The sequence below is a fragment of the Lampris incognitus genome, chromosome 2 (assembly GCF_029633865.1).
Source record: "Lampris incognitus isolate fLamInc1 chromosome 2, fLamInc1.hap2, whole genome shotgun sequence".
NCBI classification, from domain to species: Eukaryota; Metazoa; Chordata; class Actinopteri; order Lampriformes; family Lampridae; genus Lampris; species Lampris incognitus.
In genome coordinates this window covers 20,224,995-20,249,201 of record NC_079212.1, presented here as the reverse complement: position 1 = coordinate 20,249,201, position 24,207 = coordinate 20,224,995, and the positions used below count along the sequence as shown (strand labels likewise).

At 41.6% G+C, this 24,207-nt stretch overlaps 1 protein-coding gene across 1 annotated transcript; it reads right to left on the bottom strand.

Moving 5' to 3' along the window:
* On the bottom strand, positions 1-21,995 carry nfascb (neurofascin homolog (chicken) b). Its single transcript, XM_056275307.1, has 27 exons — positions 21,843-21,995; positions 21,113-21,232; positions 20,888-20,993; positions 20,575-20,765; positions 19,268-19,390; positions 18,250-18,468; positions 16,805-16,916; positions 16,491-16,678; positions 16,256-16,387; positions 15,686-15,829; positions 15,391-15,502; positions 15,041-15,204; positions 14,792-14,939; positions 8,722-8,846; positions 8,539-8,640; positions 7,738-7,935; positions 7,203-7,273; positions 6,865-7,087; positions 6,395-6,510; positions 5,234-5,444; positions 4,962-5,084; positions 3,738-3,911; positions 2,758-2,889; positions 2,564-2,633; positions 1,997-2,008; positions 1,743-1,778; positions 1-1,549 (listed from the first exon to the last, which is right to left on the bottom strand). Exons 2-27 carry the CDS (start codon positions 21,186-21,188, stop codon positions 1,315-1,317), a joined length of 3,543 nt encoding a protein of 1,180 aa, XP_056131282.1. The 5' UTR covers positions 21,189-21,232; positions 21,843-21,995; the 3' UTR covers positions 1-1,314.
* Between the last annotated feature and the right edge of the window lie 2,212 nt (positions 21,996-24,207).

Sequence of the window (24,207 nt, the reverse complement as noted above, 5' to 3'; positions counted from 1 at the left end):
TTGAAAATCTCTTTATTAAGTTTAGGACACAACTGTGGTAATACAACGATAATGTTCTGAGTCCAGTCAACTAAAGACACAGAAAAGCTGTTACGCAAGTATTAATTATTTTAATGTAGCCTTGTTCTGTGTGAGTGGGAGAAACAATAAGGCCATTCATGAAGAAATAACAGCCTAATTTTATGGTTGGTTTATGGCCGCTTGCCCTTTGATGACGGGCTGGTTTGGCCTATTGACCTCAATCAAAAGCAAGGCTCCAAAATGCAAGCCAACAAAATATTCAACTTACAGCACAGGTGACTCATGAAGTCGCCTGGATGATTTATCATCCTTCAGCTATCAGCAAGAACATTTTGATACTCCCACATTGAACTTTAATCAGCGGTGGATAAAAATGAGAGTCAAGGAAAAAGTAATCAGGGTTAATTTATGAACTAAGGGACTCTCAGCATACCAAGTGATGGAACTGCATTCGATCATTCCACTGAATGATGGAAAGTCAGTGAACAATCTGTCTCGTATCCAATGATTTTCTCACTTTGAATTTGCTGGTACTGTATTTAGCATCGCAGTCTGGCTGAATATTAATTATTTCCCACGATCGATTCGCTTAAAGAAATTCCATCGAACTCAAAATGATGCTATGCAGTTCTTAAATAAAATGATTAAGATCGTACAAAAACCACATACACCTTGTTACTAAAATAATAAGAAAAAGAAGGAAAGACCAAAAGAGAGAAAGAAAGAAAAAGAAATCTAGAAGGTGATCTACTATGTAGTCAGGCTAGCCCTCCGTTACAGTTGCAATTGCATTTATCAACATGATAAACGTATCCACTTCTCTTTCTTTTGATGGGCAGTCACTTTCTCTCCATTAGTGGGATAATTGAAAATGTACACACTTGAATGTAACATATCCAAACATATTCACTCACACGCACGCACGCACGCACGCACACACACACACACACACACACACACACACAGTGCAACTACATGCAGGGAGGATCATTATAAAATGTGAAGCTTCTTTTTCTTTATGTGGGTAAGAGTCTTATCTCCTGTGGTATTGTCCCAACTGTCCCTATATACTCTGGTTAAAATGCTTGTGTGTTGCATTGTCAATGCAAGACGCAAGAAGATAAATGGTTGAGGCAACTTCTGGGTCCAGTGTTCTCTCTTGCAAGCACAGCAAAGCTAGACTACAACCACTGCCGTTCCTCCAGGTTCTCCATGAAAGGCAGGAGTTGAAGCAGAGTAAAGATGGAGGGGTGACTCCTAGTGGACCAGTTTTGTGCTCACACCGGTAGACAGTTAAGCCAGGGAGTAGATGGCATTCATGGGAGAATGGAGCTCCAGGGTCCCGCCGAAGTCCATCTCCTCCCTGAGGTCCCTCCTGCTCCCTGTGTACTGACCGATGAACGAGCCATCCTCGTTGAACGGGATCTCGCCTCCTTCGCCGTAGTCCACCAGACTGTCGTCGCTGTCCGTTCGCTTCATTATCGCCTCCACCGATGTCTGGCCTCTCTGTAGACCCCTCTCTTCCTCCCTACAAAAAAAAAAAAAAAAAAAAAACAGTAGGTGAAATTAGAAGCCGTGGTTCACTGCAGTTACCCAATGTTACAGATACAAGATGCAAGTTTACGACCTAACTATAACTATCAGATTTACCTGGTTTGTTCAAATTATTATTAATTTGTACTAGTTTAAATTTGCTGGCGGTACACTGGAAATAGACATACCGTCTGGGGTAGGGAAGTGTGGCGACACGTGCTATCCTGAAACATTGAGAGGGTTTTTTATTAAAAACAATAGTTTTCAAATAGTTTTGGTAATGGTTCACTTATCACACACTTACAACATATTAATACAATCGGTAGTGAATTGATCATGTCAGTTACATGCACTAAAATGAATGCATACTGTATGTATGTAGCAATGCACAATTACATGGTTTAAGCATTGTCAATTGTGTCAATATTGAGCTTTTTCATACCTTTCAAGAGACCTTGAGTGGCCCATTGTGAAAAAAGATAGGGGCGAAAGTTTGCAGGAGGAAAGTAGATTTAGACAGAAAAGGTAGGGTAGATAGAAAAAAAATTTTCAAAAGAAAATGGGATTATTTTCAATGAGTTATGAAAAGAGACATTATTGCTGGCAGCATTATAACTATTAAATTCCTCTGATATCTGTGCAGTACATTTGTGACAATTATCAGATTTTGAAACTATCAGTTTGCTGTACAAATGATAATGCACAGCTATAGAGCAACTTGATGTAAAAATATACCTTTTGTCATGATATTGTAGCGCTACAGCATTGTTAGAAATGTAATGACTTATTCAGTGTTGAGTGTTATTAACATATCATGCTACAAATACTGGTTTGGGACTTAAGAAACCCTCAAATCAGAAGTGATCAAACTATCTTTGCAAAATACAGACTGATGACCTTAGATGTGAATAAATCTAAAAAAAAAAAATTTGTTGCAGCAGTGATACCATGTGTCATAGTTTTCCCATTCTATGCTCATTTCCAATCATTTCCCTATTGTAAAGCATACCGATAGTCAAATGATCCCTCCTGGTCCTTGTCATCCACAGGCTCTAGGGAAATATCTTTTTTTTCCCGGACTGGAAAATGAAACAGGGCTTCGTTGTTAGCTACATGAACTTCCACAACATTAGATTAGGTATGTTTTTGTTTTTACACTAAAACGTTATCTGAGGAAAGAGTAATTAATCGCTGCGGTATCACCTGGGTATTTCCCCCCGCGGCTCCTCTTGATAAAGCAGACGATGAGCAGGATGAGTATGATGAGAGCCACAGCGCACATTATTCCAATGAACCAGCCCTGCGTGGAGATGTCCACCTGATCCCGAGCATAAGCTGTAGAAAGCAGTTAAAGATACACAGGTTTACACGAGTTTACACGAGTTTACACACACACACACACACACACACACACACACACACACACACACACACACACACACACACACACACACACACACACATTTGTTGATACTAGTTGTGAGGGCTCCCCATTGACTACATTCATTTCCTAGCGCCTAACCCAAAACTTAATGGAAAATCTCACTGATCGTTTTGTAATTGTGCAGTCATTACAGATGAGTAACGTGTTTGATTTGACTCAATAAAATCCTCGCTATGTATTATCTTCTTCTTTCAGCTTGTTCCCTGTTTCCCAGGGGTCGCCACAGCGGATTTGATAGTTTCCATCAGTACCCTGTGGATGGCGGCCTTATCAATCCACATAATGATTTGGCAAAATTAAAGTGTAGATTAGAAACCCTGCTAGGCAGTAGGTTTTCCATCCACCAACTGAAAGGCATGGTACATCACTCGGTGAACCAACACAAAAAAAAATCTGTTTCAATGCAGACCCAGAGTTTTATAGAAACAACGACAGGCAGAGGAAAATAGAGTCTGCATAAACTGCCAAAGTTCCCTTTAACCATCAGAACTACATCCTTAACCTGAACCCTTACCCACACTTTAACCTAATCCCAGTTCTAATCTTAAAATTTAACCCAAATTTTAATCAAAAAACAGACCCTTGAAGAACTGAGGACCGGCCAAAATGTCCTTTGCAAACAGCTACAGTCTAAAACTCAAAATTGGTTCTCAAAAAGATAGACGCACGCGTGCGCGCACACACACACGGACGCACGCACATTAAGATATGTCGGTACATGGACCAATGAGTAGACTACCTTCAGTGGTATAATGTGGGGACTCCTCGGTGTGCCATTCCCCTATCCCTACTCGAGTTCGTGCAGCCAGGGAGAATCTGTATCGAGTGTAGCGGTCGTATCGGCGGACGGAGAAACTGGTCACATTTGAAGGGAATTCCTCAGTTCGCATTTCCTCTCCTCTGGTGGCATTCACTGGGGTGGAAAAGAAAACATTGGTGAACTAGGAGAGCTCTCAACACCACTCAGCTGAACTGCAAGATTAAGTACCGTGCCCTAAGTGTTATGTTAGCCTTTTGAAAAAGCTGTCTGGACTTTTGAGTACATGTTCAGGTGAACTATTGCCATGCAATTGGGATGTGTGTGCACTTCAGTGTTCTTTGAGAAATACTGCCCAATGGATTTAAGGAGAATTAGTCTAACTTGGAATGGACACTTTTCTAATTATCCAATGAGGAAAAGTAGAGTTGTACATTTCACTTTCTTTAACTGTCTAATCCAATGGTTTTCATTCTAGTCCTCAGGTACCACCAGGACTGCTGGTTCTTAACTCTGCCAGGTGGTTTATTGCATTTACCTGTTCCAGTTATTCCAGCCAGAGGTGCTTTAACCTGAACAAAAGGTACAACAACCCAAAAACCACCACTAGGGGCACTTGAAGCGCAGCAAGTGTCAAATGAATGGGGATCAAAGAATACATTTCACAAACCATCGGAATTTTAAGGAATTATTTTTCTATTTTTGCTCATTTCTATAAAGACTGTGTCCATACTAGATAGAAACGTATCAAATAAAACTACAATATGACTTAGGTTTATAGAAAATTGGGCTTTATTCTCTTATTCTATGGGTGGTGTCATTACATCACTCACATATATGTGTTGAAACGTTGGTTTTGATAGCGTCTGGTTCAACTCACACTGCCAATCAGCGCTGTTAAACCTAACGGCAATGGTAGCTGGCCTCTAAAAAAAATGTACAAGGTTGAGACTGGAATGGCCTTATTGATTCATGGAGACATGTCTCAGCCCTAGGAAAGAAGTGATAACCATCTGTTTCAGCCACCAATCAGAGAGGCTTTGCACCTGTAACAACATGTGAATGTAATGAACGACATTAAAATCAGCAGAAAATCAGCAGTACAGGTAGTACCTGAGGACCTGATTGAGAACCACTGACTAATCTATCGGGGCAGAGAGGTCTATGGAGGTACCTTGTTGTGTTCCCCAAGACAAATTTGCTCACCTGTTTGGTACTTCAGAGAATAACCAGTAATAATTCCACTGGGTTCAGCTGGCAAATCCCAGTCAACATAAATGGTATCCAGATGTCGCTGTTGGATTCTGAAGGATCTCGGAGCAGATGGTACTATACACAGATTCACAGTGGGAGACAGCATCAAACATATGAGAATATAGGAATAAACATTTGTTGGCATGTTTCACTAGTCTTTTTAAATCTTTTTTTTTATTTGCTTGCAAACACTGATTAGGAAAAACTCTGATGGCCATTCTTACCTCCTTCAGGGGTCGAGAACTCTATGGTATTACTAGGCGGTCCTTCATATCGATTATTAGTGACCACTATGTACAGCTTATAGTTGCTATAAGGGAAGAGCTCACTGAGAACCCCTAAGGGCTCTGGTCCATTGATTTTGAAAGCTTTAGATTTCATTGCCCTGCTGACACCCATCCATCTCAGCTGGCTACTGTCCCTCCAGTAATACACCTGGGAGAGGGAGAGAGGCCACATCCAGGCAATAGGACACATTTATTTCCTTATGATAGCAATGTCATACCCAACAGCATTCAATTTTCACTTTGTGTTATTTTCTTTATGAGCAGACCTTTAGACAATAAATGACCTTTCGTTACAATATTTCATTTCAACCATTGTCAGACATTTGGGGTTGTAGTGATGATACATCTGCTTGGATAGGCTCCAGCATCCCCGTGACCCTGAGAGCAGGATAAGCGGCTTGGACAATGGATGGATGTCTGCTTTACTGACGTGGCAGTGTAAATCTACTTTGTATTTTGATTATTTTTATTCATCGCCTCTTGAGGCGCATTTACACTAAATGCACTCGACATGACTATAATATGATTACTATGTATCAAATGTACTACTACTGCTACTTCTTAAGGCTGTACTATGATATAATTACTGTGTACTACTAGTACTACTTCCTCATATAATGCTGCTATGATATGATCACTATGTAGTAAATGTATATCCACTTCTAATTCATCTAGTACTATTTTAAGATTACTATGTAACAAATGCACTGCTCCTACTATTCATAGTTAATATATAGTAAATGTACCACTACTACTTCATCTAGTACTACAATCCATCCATCCATCCATCCATTATCCAAACCACGTATCCTGCTCAGGATAACCTGCGGGGATGCTGGAGCCTATCCCAGCAGTCACTGGGCAGCAAGCGGGGAGACATCCTGGACAGGCCGCCAGGCCATCACAGTAGTACTACAATGATATGATTAATATGTTGTGCTCTATGATGCCAGTTGGTAACACTCAAATTTATCAGCTAATTGCTGACTCTCTTGTAAGTCGCTTTGGATACAAGCGCCTGCCAAATGAGTAAATGTAAATGTTAAAGTAAATGGAAACCTAAGTCCATAACCCTTCTTTAGAAATGAGTGGACTCACCTTATACTCTTTCAGTTCCCCCATGATGGAGCTACGAGACACTGGGTCCCAATGTAGAGTCACCTGAGTGCTTTCTATGTCAGACACTCTCAGGTTTAAGGGAGCAGTTAGAGGACCTGGAAGAATACAGAGATGACAACGTATTTTCTCTTTATTCTGTGTTATTACTGAATATCATGACCACGACGGGTGTGGAGTGGGACAAAGTGTCCCAAACAAGGGGGAAAATACCAGAAAATAATGATGAAGGGACCACTTTGTATGCAAATAAAAAATAATCCAAAAAAAACAACGAAACATTATTACTTGAAGCTAACAGTCATGAAACAATAAGAAAATATGTACAGTGGCTATGGCTAAAAATATGTGTGTAGACTACTATGTAAGATCGTGTATATGCCCTGTGTAGTTACAGACAGATTGACAGACAGGTATTGCAGTATTCATAGGGGGTAACATTTGATACGTACGATCTTCCCCAGAATACCCAATGACAACAGAAGACTCTGGGCCCATCCCGAAATCATTGACAGCCTGGACTTTGATTTCATACGGAGTGAAGGTGTCTGCGTCGTAGATGTAGTATCTCAGCCACTTTGTGGTGGCATTTTTCCACTCCTCCCTTGAGTCTCTCCTCCTCCACCACACCAGATATTTTAGATGAGGCCCGTTCCACTCTCTGTATGTAAGTGGCTGCCGGCAAGATCATATGGGATAGCAACACATGCCGATGAAAGCGATTTTGACATATGACGAATGTTCAAGTCTTGCCAATAAAGTGGGTTTAGTTAGATAAAATATTTATCACCTCCCAGCTGATCTCCATGTTATTCCTCCATGTGCCAACACCTTTTATGTTCTTTGGAATGGCATCTGGAGCTGTGCAGGAAAACAACTGCATCATCTTTTAAGTGTTAACATGACTATTAGTTTGTCAGAGAATACATCCATCCATCTGTTATTTATACGCACTTAATCAAATTCACGGCCACATGGAGCTGGAGTCTATCCCAGCATGCATTGAGCAGAGGACAGGGAGACACCCAGGAAAGGTCACCAATCCATCACGGGACCCACACACACACAGTCACACACATACCATTCACACCTAAGAACAATTTAGAGACTCCAATTGACCTAACATGCACGTGTTTGGACTGTGGTAGGGAAACCATGCAAACATAGGGAGAACATTCAAGCTCCACATAAATGAGCTGGAGTTGAACCCTGGACACTCCTTCCATGGGGTGTCACCACTGACCACAAGGTCACTGTGCTGCCTCAAAGAATACAATGTAATAATATAAAGCAAACAGGTGTCTTTTCATGAGCAGTAAACCTACGTGCGCCACTAGTCTGGAAGCGCATGGACGGGCGACTAGGACGACTCAGTCCAATGGCATTGACAGCGATGACACGGAACTCATAGTAGCTGAAGGGTGACAGCTGCAGAATAACAGAGTTGAGGTTCCCAGGGTAGGTGGACAGGTTCCTCCACTTGCCCGGCAACCAGTCATCTTCATCATACTGCACCAGGTACTCTGTAGGACAGGCACATGAGAGCAAATTACAGTATGGATTATCTATGACTCCCTACCATCTGCCTCTGAGGCTCGGGAGTATCCAGGTTTTCATCTCACCCAAGGAAATTAGTGATTAGTGATATCATCTTTTTTGGTTTTTAGTTTGCACACAAATTTGCACACTGTTGGGTATTAATGGCATAGAGTTGAGAATATCTGATTTATTCTGGGTTTATATTGGCCTCACATTGTTGTATGTGAGGGGATCTCTTGAGTGCACATAGAGATTTTCTGCATGTACATAAACTTAATTTAGAGAAGTGTATTGTCATGCAAATAATAATTAATTTTATGCAAACAAAAATGAATTTTGATCGATTTCCCTCATACATCCAGAAATGCAGCACAAATATAAACCCAGAATTTAAGAAAGCTTAACTGTCAAAAAAATTGTAGGAAAACTTTCTCTTCATAATACTATAATTACTTCTACCACAAATACTATAATTTATTATTACTATTACTACTATTACTGCTGCTACTATTAGAATACACTATTTGTACCACCATTACTACTACTACTATAATACTTTAGGGTTTATGGGTGTTTAGGTTTGATACCTGAGATGGGACTATGGTGACTGTCTCCAGGAACCCAGGTGAGTCTTACGCTGCGCTCGGATGGATCTGATAGCTCCAAGTCAGTGGGAGGGTTGGGGCGGTCTGCGTTGAAAAATGGGTGTCAAGTCAAAAACTGTGACAGATGTTCAGACACATATGGCTTTGGTTCAAACCGTTCCATACCCATCACCATGAGACGAGCGGAGGCAGACATCTGACCCATTTCAGTCTTGATGATGCAGGTGTAATTGCCCTCATCGCCTGTGTTTACAGTGGTGATGACCAGGTTGGATTCATCCAGCGAGGTTCTGAGGATGGCATTCAGAAGGAGGCTGAATTCAGGTCAGTAGCAAACCATGACTCTTAAACCTTGGCCCTCGGACCACCCTTCCCGCTTCAGGAAAAAAAAAGCAAACTACTAGCCTGGCTTACTGTGTCCTCTCCTATAGTACTGCAAACATTATCTATGACAATTCCAGCTCTGAAACAAAAGTTAAGATGCTAGTCCAGCCTAGGCAATGCAATGAGCAAACAGCATGGAGAGAGTGAGAGTTATCATTTAAAAAAAAAAAATTGCCTATTTCTAAACGAAATGCAAATCCTCCTTACAAATAATCACATCATCATACAAGCTGTGTGTGCACTTCAGCGGAATATGGTGACAACGGGCTGGGGTGCAAAACGCATGACAGCCACACCCTCCTACCACACAAAACCAACAAAATTTAATGTAAGCCTACACATCATGACAGTGCACACACAGTCAAGCAGCCATTAGTGACAGACACTTCAGAACCGTGGACAGTGAGCAGCGATGGGAACCCACTACCACAAACAAGCAATATTGTTAATAAATAATACTGCAGCTGCCCGAACCATCTGAACTGGCTCCTTTCGATGTGAAGGAGCAGCAGCTCTACTCCAAGCTCCCTCCAGATGTCCGAGCTCCTCACCCTATCTCTAAGGCTGAGCCCAGACACCCTATGGAGGAAACTCATTTCAGCTGCTTGTAACCGCGACCTTCTTCACCACAACGGTCCGGTACAATGTCCGCATTACAGCTGATGCTGCACCAATCCGCCTGTCAATCTCTCGCTCCATCCTACCCTCACTCGTGAACAAGACCCCGAGATACTTGAACTCCTTCACTTGAGGCAACAACTCATCCCCAATCCGGAGGGAGCAATCCACCATTTTCCGGTAGAGAACCATGGCCTCAGACTTGGAGGTGCTGACTCTCATCCCGGCCATTTCACACTCGGCTGCAAACTGCCCCAGTGTGTGCCGGAGGTCACGTTCTGATAAAGCCAATGAAACCACATCATCTGCGAAGAGCAGAGATGTAATTCTGAGGTTCCCAAAACAGACACACTCCTCACCTTGGCTGCGCCTTGAGATCCTGTCCATGAATATCATGAATATCACAAACAGAATCGGAGACAAGGGACAACCTTGGCGGAGTCCGACACCCACCGAAAACATGTTTGACTTTGTGCCAAGAATGCGGACACAGCTCTCACTTTGGTTGTACAAGGACCGGATGGCTTGTAGCAACTGCCCCGGTACCCCATACTCCCGCAGTACCCCCAACGGAGTGCCCCAGGGTACACGGTCGTAAGCCTTCTCCAAGTCCACAAAACACATGTAGACTGGCTGGTCAAACTCCCATGCCCGACTCAGCACTTCATTGGGCGGCAGGCGAGGAGACACCCTGGACAGGCCGCCAGGCCATCACAGGGCTGACTGTCAAAGGGGTTTGTAACAAATATGATTGTTATTCCTAGTTTGTGGTTCCAGGGAGCAATAGAGTGTGACACAGACCCCGAGCGACGCTGGCTAGAGATGAAAGTAACTGAACTGTATGACTTAAGGATTTCTGTTAATAAAGTGATAAGTAAGCAAGTAAAGCCGTCCATTCTGTAGGGTTAAGTAAAGAGTGGAACAGAATGAAACATGGTGGCAGCGGTGTCAACCGTTTTATTTGCCATTTGATGTGGACGAGGTTAGCAGTGCAGCGAGCTAGCTAATTAGCTTTGAGGAGTCAACTGGCTAACCACCCAAGGCAACAGGGGGAACGGGAAAAAAAACAGCTGATGTCGCGATAGAAGGACTGAAACCCCCAGCAATGCTCCAACAACTTAGCAAAGGCATGGAAGAGTTGGAAGGAGGAGTTTACTTTGTGCATGGACCCCGATGCAGAGGAAAGTACAAGAGTCAAGCTATTCTACTATCTCATTCATAGGAGAGAGCATGGAAGAGAGCTGTTGAACACTCTGGCAGGTGACAGGACGTCAGCGAGGAGAACAGTGAGCTCAATGGTGGCGCTGTTTGGCAGACACTGTAATCCAAAGGTAAACGAGGCTGTTGAGAGATACAGGTTTTTTTTTTTATGAGAAACCAAGGATTAACAGAAAACATTAACAAATACACCACAGACTTGAGAATGCTAGCCAGTAGTTGTAATTTTGGAGACATTAAAGACTCGCTAATAAGAACCCGGATTGTGTGTGGCGCAAATAGCTCTGCAATGAGGGAAATATTACGCAGGGAAGAGAATCTGACACTTGAAAAATGTCTGGAAATATGTAGAGCTACAGCGCTGTCAAGAGAGAACAGCAAAACACTACAAGGACAGATAGTAGAGGAAATGCATGCCCTGAAACAGACAGCCATGAAAAGCAAAGAAAACGAGATCTGCTGTAAGTTTTGTGGTAAAACACATGAGAGAAGCAAAAACAAATGCCCAGCTTTTGGAAAAAAGTGTAAGAAGTGTGGGAAAGAAAATCACTTTGCTTTACAAGGCAAATCAAGAGCAGAGAACAGCAAGAAATATAAGCCAGTGCATGTTGTCTCAGAGCACGACAGTGACATATATGAGGACACTATGACCATAACAGAGGAGACTTTAAACCAAGTAGAACGGAGTCACAACAAAGGTCAGCAACTCTATGCAGGAATGATGATAGGCAAGGAGCTAGTTAACTTCCAGATAGACTGTGGTGCTACCTGCAGTGTGATTCCAGTACATCTCCTAAACCCAGACACACAGCTGGAGCACACAGAGAAAGTGCTTGTGATTTATAATAAAAACAGGCTTAGTCCACTGGGTAAATGTAAGATCAAGGTCAGAAACCCCAGAAACAATAAACTGTACAGACTGGAGTTTCAAGTGGTGGACCAGAAAGGCAGAATTCCTTTACTGGGCAGGAAGGCCAGGGAAGCCATGAAGTTAATAAAGGTACAGTACGAAAATATCCTGGCCATTGACAGCATAGTGAAAAAAGAATCGAGTCATGTAACATGTGAGGAGAGATGTGACAGACATGACGATGGAGAAAATCAAAACAGAGTTCAAAGATGTGTTCACTGGGGATGGCTGTTTAGAGGGGGAATATCATTAGAGTCCCAAATATGGGTTTGGGACTCTTGCAAAGACTGAGAATAGTGTAAGGTTTGGTTGAAAAGAATAAAAAAGGAAAAAGAAAAGAAGGAAAAAGATGTGGAAGTGGAATGTTTATACAGTTTAAAATGTTTGGTTATGTCAACTGTCCAAAGTAACGAGGAGTGCAGGAGAGAGGTGAAGAAGAGAGTGCAGGCAGGATGGAGTGGCTGGAGAAGAGTGTCAGGAGAGATTTGTGACAGAAGGGTACCAGCAAGAGTTAAAGGGAAGGTTTACTAGATGGTTGTGAGACCAGCTATGTTATATGGTTTGGAGACAGTGGCACTGACGAAAAGACAGGAGGTGGAGCTGGAGGTGGCAGAATTGAAGATGCTAAGACTTTCATTGGGAGTGACGAAGAAGGACAGGATTAGGCACAAGTATATTAGAGGGACTGCTCAAGTTGGATGGCTTAGAGACAAAGCAAGAGAGGCAAGATTGAGATGGTTTGGACATGTGTGGAGGGGAGATGCTGAGTATATTGGGAGAAGGATGCTGAATATGGAGCTGCCAGGGAAGAGGAAAAGAGGAAGGCCAAAGAGGAGGTTTATAGATGTGGTGAGGGAGGACATGCAGATGGCTGGTGTGACAGAGGAAGATGCAGAAGACAGGAAGAGATGGAAACGGATGATCCGCTGTGGCGATCCCTAACGGGAGCAGCCGAAAGTAGTAGTGGTAGTAGGAAATGCTTGGTTATGGATATTTGAATAGATACTGTTGTTAATAATTATTATAAGAATACAGAGTATAATGTTAGAGTATAAATGTAGTTCTTTACGAGTGCTATGTTGATTTATTTATTCACTGATGTGTTGATAACATGATTTTTTTGTTTATTGATAATATGGACCACTTAGAGTAAATGATGTGTTGACTAAGGGACTTTACTTCAAAGAAAAAAAGAAAAGATGTAACAAGTGAAATTGTTATTCCTAGTTTGTGGTTCTGGGGAGCAATTACAGTGTGACACAGATCCCGAGTGATGCTGGCAAGAGATGAAAGTAACTGAACTGTATGACTTAAGGATTTCTGTAAATAAAGTGATAAGTTAGCAAGTAAAGCTTTACCGTCCATTCTATAAGGTTAAGTAAAGAACGGAACAGAATGAAACAGGGTTAACTAGTGGAATAGTTGTGATAAGGAATTAAGAATGTGTAGTTCACTTTGCAAATTAAAAAATGTTTAAACATAAAGTGGTAAACAATATAAAACTGAGATGACACGTTGGAATGTTTGTTCTTAGGGAAAGGGTTGCCTTTTAGAATATTTTATGTAAAACCTAGGTATAATAAGCTAAAAGCTTCAGTCTACACCTTGTCAGTCATTATTTTTTGTGTTCCCTGTAATATAGTGCTTTATTGCTATTTATTTCTATATGCATTCATTTTGGAAATTGTTGTTGAAAATGTTTGTTTTAACAAGGACCAAAATAAATTACTACTACTACTACTAAAGTTAGTGATAAAGCCCACCAATTTAGAGGGAAAATAAGATTGGTAAATTTTACTGTCATTTGAAATTATTCTCTCACAACTATTGCTCAGACTTCTGTAAAATCATAGTTGGACCACCAATCACAGAGCTGAAGCACAGCATTTTCTTCCTAGCAACTGTAGAAATAGCAAAATTTTGATAGGGGGACAAAGGGGCTTCTTTAATTTAACCCTTCACATTCAAACACAAACAGAATAGGCAGGTCTGAAGGGTTTATTTACTCAGAAACATTTTGTTTAGCTGTTGATTGTCAAATTATGAATTCATAAAATAAAATTAGAACTGATGACTTTTAAAAAATATATTAAGATAGATGTAGGGAAAAAAACTTTAATAAATTGCAGTACAAGCCTCTTTCATGCATCACGCAATCATCAGCTGCCAATGTGGTTAAAAAACAAAGAAAAAACACACAGCCAATAGATACTACATTGCCCCGCATCATGCCCCTAGTTACGGTGCACAGCAACCAATGAGAGGATAAAAAATATTTGAAAAATAACATCAGAAACATTACAACCAATGGGGTCTGTCGTTACGATGCACAGCAACCAATGGGAGGTTAGAGAGCATTTTAAAAATAACATACAAACATTTAAAAAGACATTTTAAAAATAACACACAAGTTTGACAGCCGATTATTGCTAATGGCATGAAACAGACTTGTACTGTCTCATAAAGAATTTACTTGACTCACTGGATTATTTTGCTCCTTATTTGTTGAGTGCTTTCCCTACCGTTGAATGTTTCTTTTACCAAAGTTTTATATATACTATATGATCAAGTGAGTCAAGTAAATTCTTTATGAGACAGTACAAGCCTGTTTCGTGCCATAAGCAATCATCAGCTGTCAATAAAGCTACTCGAGGAAAGGACATACCATTTACTGCCTCGTCATTCACATCACTTGCAACTTTGTTAAAAGAAACACTCAACGGTAGACAGCTTTGACTTTTTACTTCTTTTTTTTTGGTAGACAGCTTTGAAGGATTGACAGCTGATGATTGCTTATGGCATGAAACAGGCTTGTACTGTCTCATAAAGAATTAACTTGACTCACTGGATTATATATATATATATTAAGATAGATGTAGGAAAAAACTTTAATTCATAGCAGAACAAGCCTGTTTTGTGTACCACACACTCATCAGCTGCCGAGGGCCAAGAGGGCCCTGACGGTTCCCCTCGGATCTCGGATTCAGATTTCCTTCGGTTTTGTGTCAAATTTCAGAATGATCGAACTGCTGATGGGATGTAAGATGTAAGACCAATGCAGTGCCATTTGAAGATAATTTGAAAAATAAAAAGCAAAACGCTTACCTCCAATTAAACGAGACTGCTTTTTTGTTTTTCAACCAGGTAGTTGTGGCAGGTGTACTGACATCGGTTTTTGCACTACATTCAAAGCGAACATCGGTCCCGCGAATAACTTTCATGTTCTGTGGTCTTTTGGAAATCACAGTGGGCTCTGGGAAACACCACAGGATAATACAGTCAAACTGTGTTTTTTATGTCCAATTTTTCTCCTGTTGAATAAATTGCTTGAGGCGCATGAATAAAAGGTCTCACCTTTTACTTCTATTCGGACTTGACTCTCATCTCGTCCTGCGATGTTGCTGACGACACACAGGTAAGTTCCCTGGTCATCTACACGAATGCGCTTGATCTCCAGTGTCCCATTACTGTGAATCTTAAAACGACCCCCTTCCAGATTCCCTTGTCCATATTTAGACCTGTATGAACAGACACAGTCAGTCGTAGGCACACACACACACACACACACACACACACACACACACACACACACACACACACACACACAGAGATGACAATAACACACAGGCAAACAAACAGAAATCACCACTGCTGTGTAACAACATTGTCTAAAGGGAAGTAACAAATAACAACCATGTCCTCACCATCTCAAATCAGGCACTGGAGAACCAAAGTAGCGGCAGTCAATGAACGTAGGACTTCCCTCCACCACCTTCATCATCTCGTGTCTGGGCCCCAGTATGCGCGGAGTTGCATCTGCAAATACAGAAAAACAAGATTTCATTGTGCAAAGAGGGATGACATTGGAACTTACTGCATTCATGCATTGACTGCATGCACAGTAGTGTTATGCATTGACTGCATGGACGTGTTATACAATGATGATCGGCGGTTTACTTTGCAGTGTGGCTAAAGATGACAATGTGTTAACAAACTTACGTAACACGTTGACAAAAGCATTGGCTAATAGGTAGCCATACTGATTCGAGGCATTGCATTGGTAGACAGCAGTATTTTCGAGGTTCACGCCACGGAAGATCAGCGTGTCGCCCGACACCTGTCTGCTGGGGTGTGGGGTGGCCTCTGGAGGAGGGACATGCAAAATACTGCAGCAATTACTATAGAACCAGCTGGATAAATCAAGGATTTGACGCTCCATCTTGACGTTATTCATAATTATTTGCAAGTCTTGTTAAGATGCACAACAAAATGCGCAAATTTATCAAGATTTTTTTTTCTTGTTTTAAGTCTCATGATGCTTATTTCATGATATCGCTGGTAAACCTTTCTAAGCTCACTGGTAGATGAGATTTAATAGGGCTTGTTTCAAGATGCTTACTCTAAATAAGAAAGCTTATCTTAAACCAAGCATCTTCCTGTTAAGCAAAAAACAAATCTTTTCCTGTTTGGTGAAAAATCTTGCAATATCTTGAAAACAGCATTATGAGCCCTAAAACCAGATAAAATGCACGTATAAGCTTGTTGTTTCTTTGCAGTGTAGATCCTCACTTTCAATTGGCTCTCCATTGATGAACCAGCGGATAGTGGGCCGAGGGGCCCCATCAGACTGACAAACTAAGCGCCCATTTTCCTCAGGGGCCAAGACCAAATCGGTGGGCCTCTCCAACCAAAATGGGGCCGCTGGGAAATAACAAACCCAGGTCAATTGTGTCAACATAATTTTTTTTAAATTTTGTTTGTTTTTGGAAAGAAAAGAGAATGCGTATCTGGAAACGTGTCTCACCTTTGACTCCTACTGTAATTGTGTGCTCGATGTACCCGACCTTATTGGTAGCAGTGCAGACGTATTCCCCCGTGTCATCAAAAGAGGCTTTGGGGATTTGAATCATCTTGTTGAAATTCTTCACTTTCATGTATGACTTCACCGCCAGTTTCTCTCCATCTTTGGTCCAAGAAATGTGAGGAGTTGGCCTTCATCGTATTAACAAGGAAAGTTTTCATTAGCAGGGCATTCATAGAGATTTAAATGAAGGTCTTGTAACATTGCCCGTGATAATAGGTGCAGTCATACAATGATGGAAGAGGGACTTGACTCACACTCCTGCCGCGATGCATTCGATGAGCAGCTCCTCCCCCTGCAGGACCAGGATGGAGCTTGATGACCCGGTGGGAGACAGCCAGGTGGGAGCGGCCTCAGCCACTGTACGGGCTTTCAGAAAACACACCAGGAGACACAACTTAGACATGCTTTGTGGCGGTCAATAGGAATTCAATGATACCATTACTGCTATCAGGCTGATACTAGGCTAAGATGGAGTATCAGTATCAGAGATTTTATCCAAGAGTAAAGTCTGATACTAGCAGTCACAAGTAATGTCATAAACACAGCATAATGGCTTCATTTACTGCATTTTTTTTTTGCTCATGGAAATCTGTATTTCTGTGATATTGGAGAAAAAATTATTCTTTCTGAATTATTTTGCCTATTGACCCCAAACAAATGCTCCAAGTCCACACTGATTGGTAAAACAAATGGATTGGATCGGTACTCAGCATTGGCCAATACATAAAGATTTGTACTTGAATCGGTATCGGTAGTTAAACCAGCTTAATCCAACTATAAAATTTATATTGATGAATAAATAAGGGTGAGGGTTGACAAGCAGGGGAGAAAATCAAAAAAAAGAAAAAAAAGTAAATTTTTAAAGTATACTTAAGTATACAAAGTAAAGTAACTTGGAGGAACGAAAAATGTACTTTTAAGTATATCTTTATGTTCCTCATTGGGATTAAATTGGGATTTTAATTCATAAAAGTATGCTTGCAATGCTTGTATACATGTGGGACTGACTGTGTTGTTTTAGTTGACTTACACAAATACAAAAAAAAAGTACTCAAAAAAGTATTCAACAAGCCTAAAAGGACAAATAATGTTTGAGTTTGCAATTCTCAAGTGTACCTTTTGCAAGCACGACAAAATAAAATAAAAGTACACTGTACACCTCTGCAACTCAACTGATAAGGTTGGAGGGAAACGATGAAGATTAGATTGTGTCATTCTGAAATGACACCTAATCTTCAATAAAACATTAAAAAGCACAGAGTAACGGAATAAATGAGTGAAACAATTGTGTTACTATGCACCCTCATGTTCTGTTCACCAATTAGACATGATGCACTGATTGCTGGTCAGACTGACCCAGGCCACTATTGGATTTTACAGCAATACACTTGTAAAATGTACATAAATACATACATCTTATCTTCATCTCAGTCATTTATAATATTAACAATATTTGTGGTTAATAGTTTTCATTTAATAGGTAGTTTTGACCTGAACAGAAGGGTTAATTACTAAAAGGTCAGTGAGTATCGACTTGTAATAAGATGGCCATTTGTCACATATAATATACAAGTACTTTATTAGTATTGTGATAAATATTGCACATTGATATTGCAATATTGCATCAGGTGTGTGCAGTGTCAACGGTAAAAACGTGCATCTTAAGTGAACATGGTAATTCAGCAAAGATTATACTCACTTGTAAGCACCTTAACGACCACAGGCATCTTCTGCTGGATGATGTTCTTGTGTGGGAAGCGGGCGTTGCAGCAGTAGTCAGTGGCCGAGTCATTGATCAGGACATTAGAGAAGTACAGATCTCCATTCACTCCCATGGATACCCTGCGGTCCTGCCGCACGGGCTGCATGGTGGGAAAAGCAGTCTGAATGGGCCAGCTGAAAGGTCGCGCATATGAACCTGAAATCAAATATAGTTCATGTACAGTATCATGACACAAAAACCAGCTTTCTCTCAATTGTTGAAAACCAGCCAGGTCATGAAGGGACAGATGTTCAGATATAAAGCCAACCATTTAGGTTTATTGTATCATTTTAAGAAATTGGGCATGATCTGTATCATCCTGTATGTATGGTTTTCTTCAGTTGAATATCAGAATAGAAGAAGACAGAGGATACTTTTAATGTCATTGTACATACATACAGTGAAATTCATTCTCTGCATTTAAACCATCCCCAAGGCTCAGCGTTTTCGGTTTTTATTTTGCAAAGCCATCCAGCATGCCGAATTTCGCCAAAAGAGGACACTGTTACATAACCTCACACGAACAGGAACAAATTTTGGATCCGTGGAAACATAAAATCCGGGTGAAAATCAGTTTAACCCGATTTGCCCCTTTTAAAAAATCTGGCTATTTTTTGGTGAAAATCGATAAAAACCGAAAACACTAAACCTTGCCCATCCTCTATAGACACACTAGGAGCAGTGGCAGCCACCATGCAGCACCTGGGGACCAACTCCAGTTCCTCTTTCTATTGCCTTGCTTAGGGGCACAGACAGGAGTATTTGTATCAAAGTATGTCTTTGATGGTGGGAGGAAACCCATGCAGACATGGGGAGAACATGCATACTCCACACAGAAACGACCTGGGACTCGAACCCAGGACCTTCTTGCTGTGAGGCAACAGTGCTAACCACTGGGCCACTGTGCCGCCCTGTCAGAAAGACGTAAAAAGGAAATTATTGGATTGACTCTTACAGCTGGACATCCAGTAAGTTTCAGGTTTAGGGGGTCCAGGTGGGGGGTCACAGGACAGGACCAGGGGCTGGCCAGCACTTATTACAATAGGCTCCAGAATCTCTCTCGGCCATAGTGGAGCTCCTAATGGAAACACATGGGAGGGCGTTACTTTGTAAAACAGCAAATGTAATTTGTGTCATTAGTTCTACCTAAATCTATACGATGAAATACCTAATGTGTTTGACTAAAATGTATACGGTTGGCTTAAGGCCGGGTTATCATTACTGTACAGTGACCTCCTGACGTATCTGGACGGCTATCGATTGACTGATGGGTTATCCTCGTACTCTTCTTTATTAGTTTGTCTCCAAACAGACTCTGACATTAAAACGTATCATCAGTTATAACTCGAGAGTATCTTCCATTGCACTGGATGGAACTTCAACCTTCTTCCATTTCAAAGGATTATGGTTTAAAAGAGATCTACTGAGCCAAATGGAGTCCCAGCTGAACCCTCATACAAAACATTAAAATGGGAAAAGGCTGGGCAAAAAACTTGTTTCACATCACACCTGCTAATCTACTATAAACTATGCATTGCAGATTTTCAAGACCTAGCGCATTTAAGATTTGTGACTACAAGTGAAAAATCATTGATAAATACTGTCTGGTATAACACTACTACAGTCTAGTAGTTAGAATAATAACCATAATATTAGCAAATCCAGCTGGAAACACAAAATCGCTGTGTTTTTGCAGAGACACGGTGATAAACAGAGGAAAGCATCAATGTGTCACCGGCCATACGCTTATTGAAGTCACTGTGCATTTCCTGTCAGTGGTTGCTAGGTACTAATATCTAATTGTAAACCCCCCCGCCACTTTTTTTTCTTCCCAATTGTATCCTGCCAATTACCCCACTCTTCCGAGTCGTCCCGGTCACTGCTCCACCCCCTCTGCCGATCCGGTGCCTCCTCTGATACATATGGAGCCGCTGGCCGCTTCTTTTCACCTGACAGTGAGGAGTTTCACCAGGGGGAAGTAGCATGTGGGAGGATCATGCTATTGCCCCCAGCCCCCCCGAACAGGCACCCCAACCGACCAGAGGAGGCGCTATTGCAGCGACCAGGACACATACCCAAATCCAGCTTCCCACCTGCAGACATGGCCAATTGTGAATTGTGTCTGTAGGGACGCCCCACCAAGCTGGAGGTAACACTGGGATTCAAACCAGTAATCCCCATGTTGGCGGGCAATGGAATAGACCACAATGCTACCCGGACACCCTTAGTTGTAAATTTTGACAATCATCATAAAACGCTCACTGGATAGTCGCAGTCTGATCTTGTTGGAGTACGCAGAGCCATATTCATTGGAGGCGATGCACTGATACTCGGCCTCATATTGTTCTGGATTGTTCCAGGCATAGATGTCCAACGTCCCTGAGCGTCTGCGCATCGATGTCTGAGGGTCACGTGCCACATTGAAGTACTTCCCATTGCGTCTCCATGAGAAACTTGTTCATTGAGCAAAGTGTGATGCAAGACAGAAAATAATAATTAAAAAAAAACATTGAAAAAGTTTGTAAAGTATAAAGAACATTAACAAATCTGTTTTCTGGGTGATGTCAGCGCTTACATTGGATGAGGGTTTCCTTTGGCTTCACATTCTATGACCATAGTGTCTTTTGGGTCCATGATGTGATCCTTCACAGACTGCTTTATTATGGTAGGGGGCTGTCTGACTACAGAGGAGGAAATTATTCACCTTAGTACATCAGCAACCTAGTATGCACGGTAAGACAACATAATATTTGTTTGAATTACAAGCATGAAATCCTCACATGCAGGGGTTTCGACTCACTTTCTAGCGGTATGTCCAAAGTCCATGCACTCTGCCATAATAGTGCCAGTAGAGTTGCTTTGACTGGCATCCCCATTTTACAGAATGTAAAATCCGGCAATGGTTTTGCTGTCAGTACTCCTATTCACAAAAACTGTGGGAGTTAGAATAAAACAACAACCACAGCAACATGCAAGTCTATTGGACGTTCCTGTTTATGCAATCTCCATCCTAAAACATGAAAAATGTAATGTATTTGAAGCAATCATCATCCCTCCCGCTTGGATCACAGCATCATATTCTCTGAATGTGATGACTGTTTCTTTGTTGTTGTTTTTTTTACACTACAAAATGGAAAAAGAGCTGCATGAAGTCTATTTTCTAAGTAAGGAAAATAATTCTTATATGTGGCATGTCGTCAATAAATGGGACAGAACACAGAAAGGCATGTTCTTTACTCTCCTGGATTCCGCCAATAAAATTTAGTGTTCACTTTTGTCTCGACTGTCCACATTGGTTGTAAAAACAGAACAAAATGGAGTCAAGAGACAGAATAACTGCCGTTGGTGAGCAGTAAATCAACGAATCCATCAGTTTATTTCTGTCTAAAGTGATTCTAGTGCCACTTTTATTTCTGAATATAGCATCAAATTATCACAATAAATGATTGACAACCCATAATCTGAACAGTTCCTTGCACATGATGGACATCTCACAGTTCCCTGAGGTTCAGATCTTGGCACTAACCTACCTTTATGTCATGTGAGGTCAAATCAGGGATCCCTCCTCCCCATCGCCATGGCTTCCCAAATGCATTGATAATCCCGCCGAATTACTCCCGGAAATTATCCTTGCACGCTCTGTATACCTATTAATTCCCCGGTTCTTCAAATAACAGGGCAATGAGGAGCCCCAGAAGAGTGAATAGGCTTCAGTAATAGAGTTTCTGTCCGTCAGCAACCACTTACACCCTGCCCACCCGTCTCATGCATTATTAATGAGCACCATACACCACCTACAGATCGCCCACTACACTGTCTTTGTAGAGCTCCCATGAAATTCATCTCAACAAGCACAATCATAAAGTTTGTTGGCAGAGAGGTTTATATATATATATATATATATATATATATATAGTGGGTTTTTTTCCAGAAACCGTCAATGGTGTTGATGAAAGTGCTCAACAAATGAGGGGCAGAATATTATTATTATATATATTATATATAAGCAGAGATAACTTGTGATTTCTGAGAATGTAAAACGTGAGAACTGAAACACTTACATTAAATGCAATGAGACAGAATATTGGAAAATCTTGACAGACAAATGTTGGATGTTACCAATATAAATGCAGCCTGTTTAATTCTATAAGTTTATTTTTTTTCAAAGTTGAATAATGTATGCTGCAGCTTACGCCATGTGATTCCATGCGATTTCTCAGCATGCAAAAATACTTGCTGATTGGAAGCACAAAAGTCCATATTCTGCACAATTTGCATTCCTGTAGTTTATGATGACATCAAAATGTGGGCTTTATTGTTGGCTGGGGGAGAACAGGGCATGAAAGCAATATTTGTTTCTCTCATACGAATTGTACATCTGGTAAAAACCTCTGTCATAAGACTTCAGTGCAACAGCCATGACACAGCGATGGACTCTTATTAAAGAACAATCAGATGCTTTTTCAATTACGGTGTAATATTAAACTTGTTAACCCTCCTCCACACACATTCAGTTGTTCAAACCAAATGATACCTTATTGACATCTGTGCGAAACAGAGATTTGACTTCATTCAGACGCACATCCTCGAGGGAGGCAAGGTCATTGCCATTCAAATGAAAGGAGCCTGGGAAAAGAAAAGAAAAGGAAAACTTCTTTCCTAGAGGCGCAGGAGGAGCCGTCAGAGTTAGACAAAAGCCACCTCAATGCTGTCCATCTACTGTAGGTGTTGAGGCATCCAACACAAGATCCCGTATACAGAAAGGCATTGACGGGACAACACAAAAGCTTTGGAAGTGGCAAACACTCCTATTGACTTGATGTTATCAAGTATGAATGTCATCAAAATGACACGTGGGCCTCAAACTGCTTTCAAGGGTTATCGGATCGTTCATCTGAATGGGGATCCTCTCGTTTATTCAGCACTTTGAGTGATGTAAGCTGTCCAAGAGTCCGTCAGCACGGTGTCGTAGAGGCGTGCTGACTGGTTCTTCACCCTTTGACCCCCACAACCACCACTATACGTGTGACTGAAACACAACTCGCAATTGCCTCACGACAGAAAACAAAAGAAGAGTATGTATGTATGTATGTATGTATGTATGTATGTATGTATGTATGTATTGTAATGTATGTATGTATGTATGTATGTATGTATGTATGTATGTATGTATGTATGTATGTATGTATGTAATGTAATGCAATGTAATGCAATGTATGCATGTATGTATGTATGTGTGAATGTATGTATGCATGTATGCATGTATTTCCTCTTCTGGTGTGGGAAGACAGCGGCGCGAATTAACATTTGCAGCGGCCTCACCCAGTACCAGTGTGGGAAGATGGCAGCTTGAATTCACTTTTGCGGCGGCCTCACTCAGTATCGTCCATGCAGTGTCTTTGTCCATGTCTATGTCTAAGTTTTACCTTCATTTGATGGCTGGGAGAGCTGGCGCTGGATTGGTTGGGAGAACTTGGTCTGCTGTGTCCTGTGGGCTCAAGGACTACAGCCCTGCCTGGAGCTGTGCCCGAAAGGGTAACACTGAGGGCGGTCTGACAGGACGCAGACACAGGGGCAGGCTAAGCTAACTGCTAGCCCATACAGACAGTTCCGATAACACCGAGGACGGTCTGGCGGTGGCCTTGCCTGACGTCGACTGTGGTGTTTTTGGTGTTGTCGTTTGGAGTGCGGGGAGGTGTGTTGAAGGTGTCTGGCTGGGAGAGCTGGAGTTGGATCAGCTGAGGGAGTCTGGTCTGCTTCGTCCGGTGGATCTAAGGACCACGGCCTTGACCAGAGCTGCGCCTGAAGAGGAAACATCGTGGGGGGTCTGAAAGGACGTGGAAGTGGGCCAGGCTAAGCTAACTGCTAGCCCACGCAGACCGGCAGTTCCAACAG

Coding starts and splice junctions, on each gene's coding strand:
- nfascb (XM_056275307.1), bottom strand. CDS start 21,188: ATGGGGATGCCAGTCAAAGCAACTCTACTGGCACTATTATGGCAGAGT. Junction 20,994..21,112: donor TTTGGACATACCGCTAGAAA/GTGAGTCGAAAC, acceptor CCTCCTCTGTAG/TCAGACAGCCCCCTACCATA. Junction 6,511..6,864: donor TGGGTATTCTGGGGAAGATC/GTACGTATCAAA, acceptor GTATTCTTCCAG/GTCCTCTAACTGCTCCCTTA.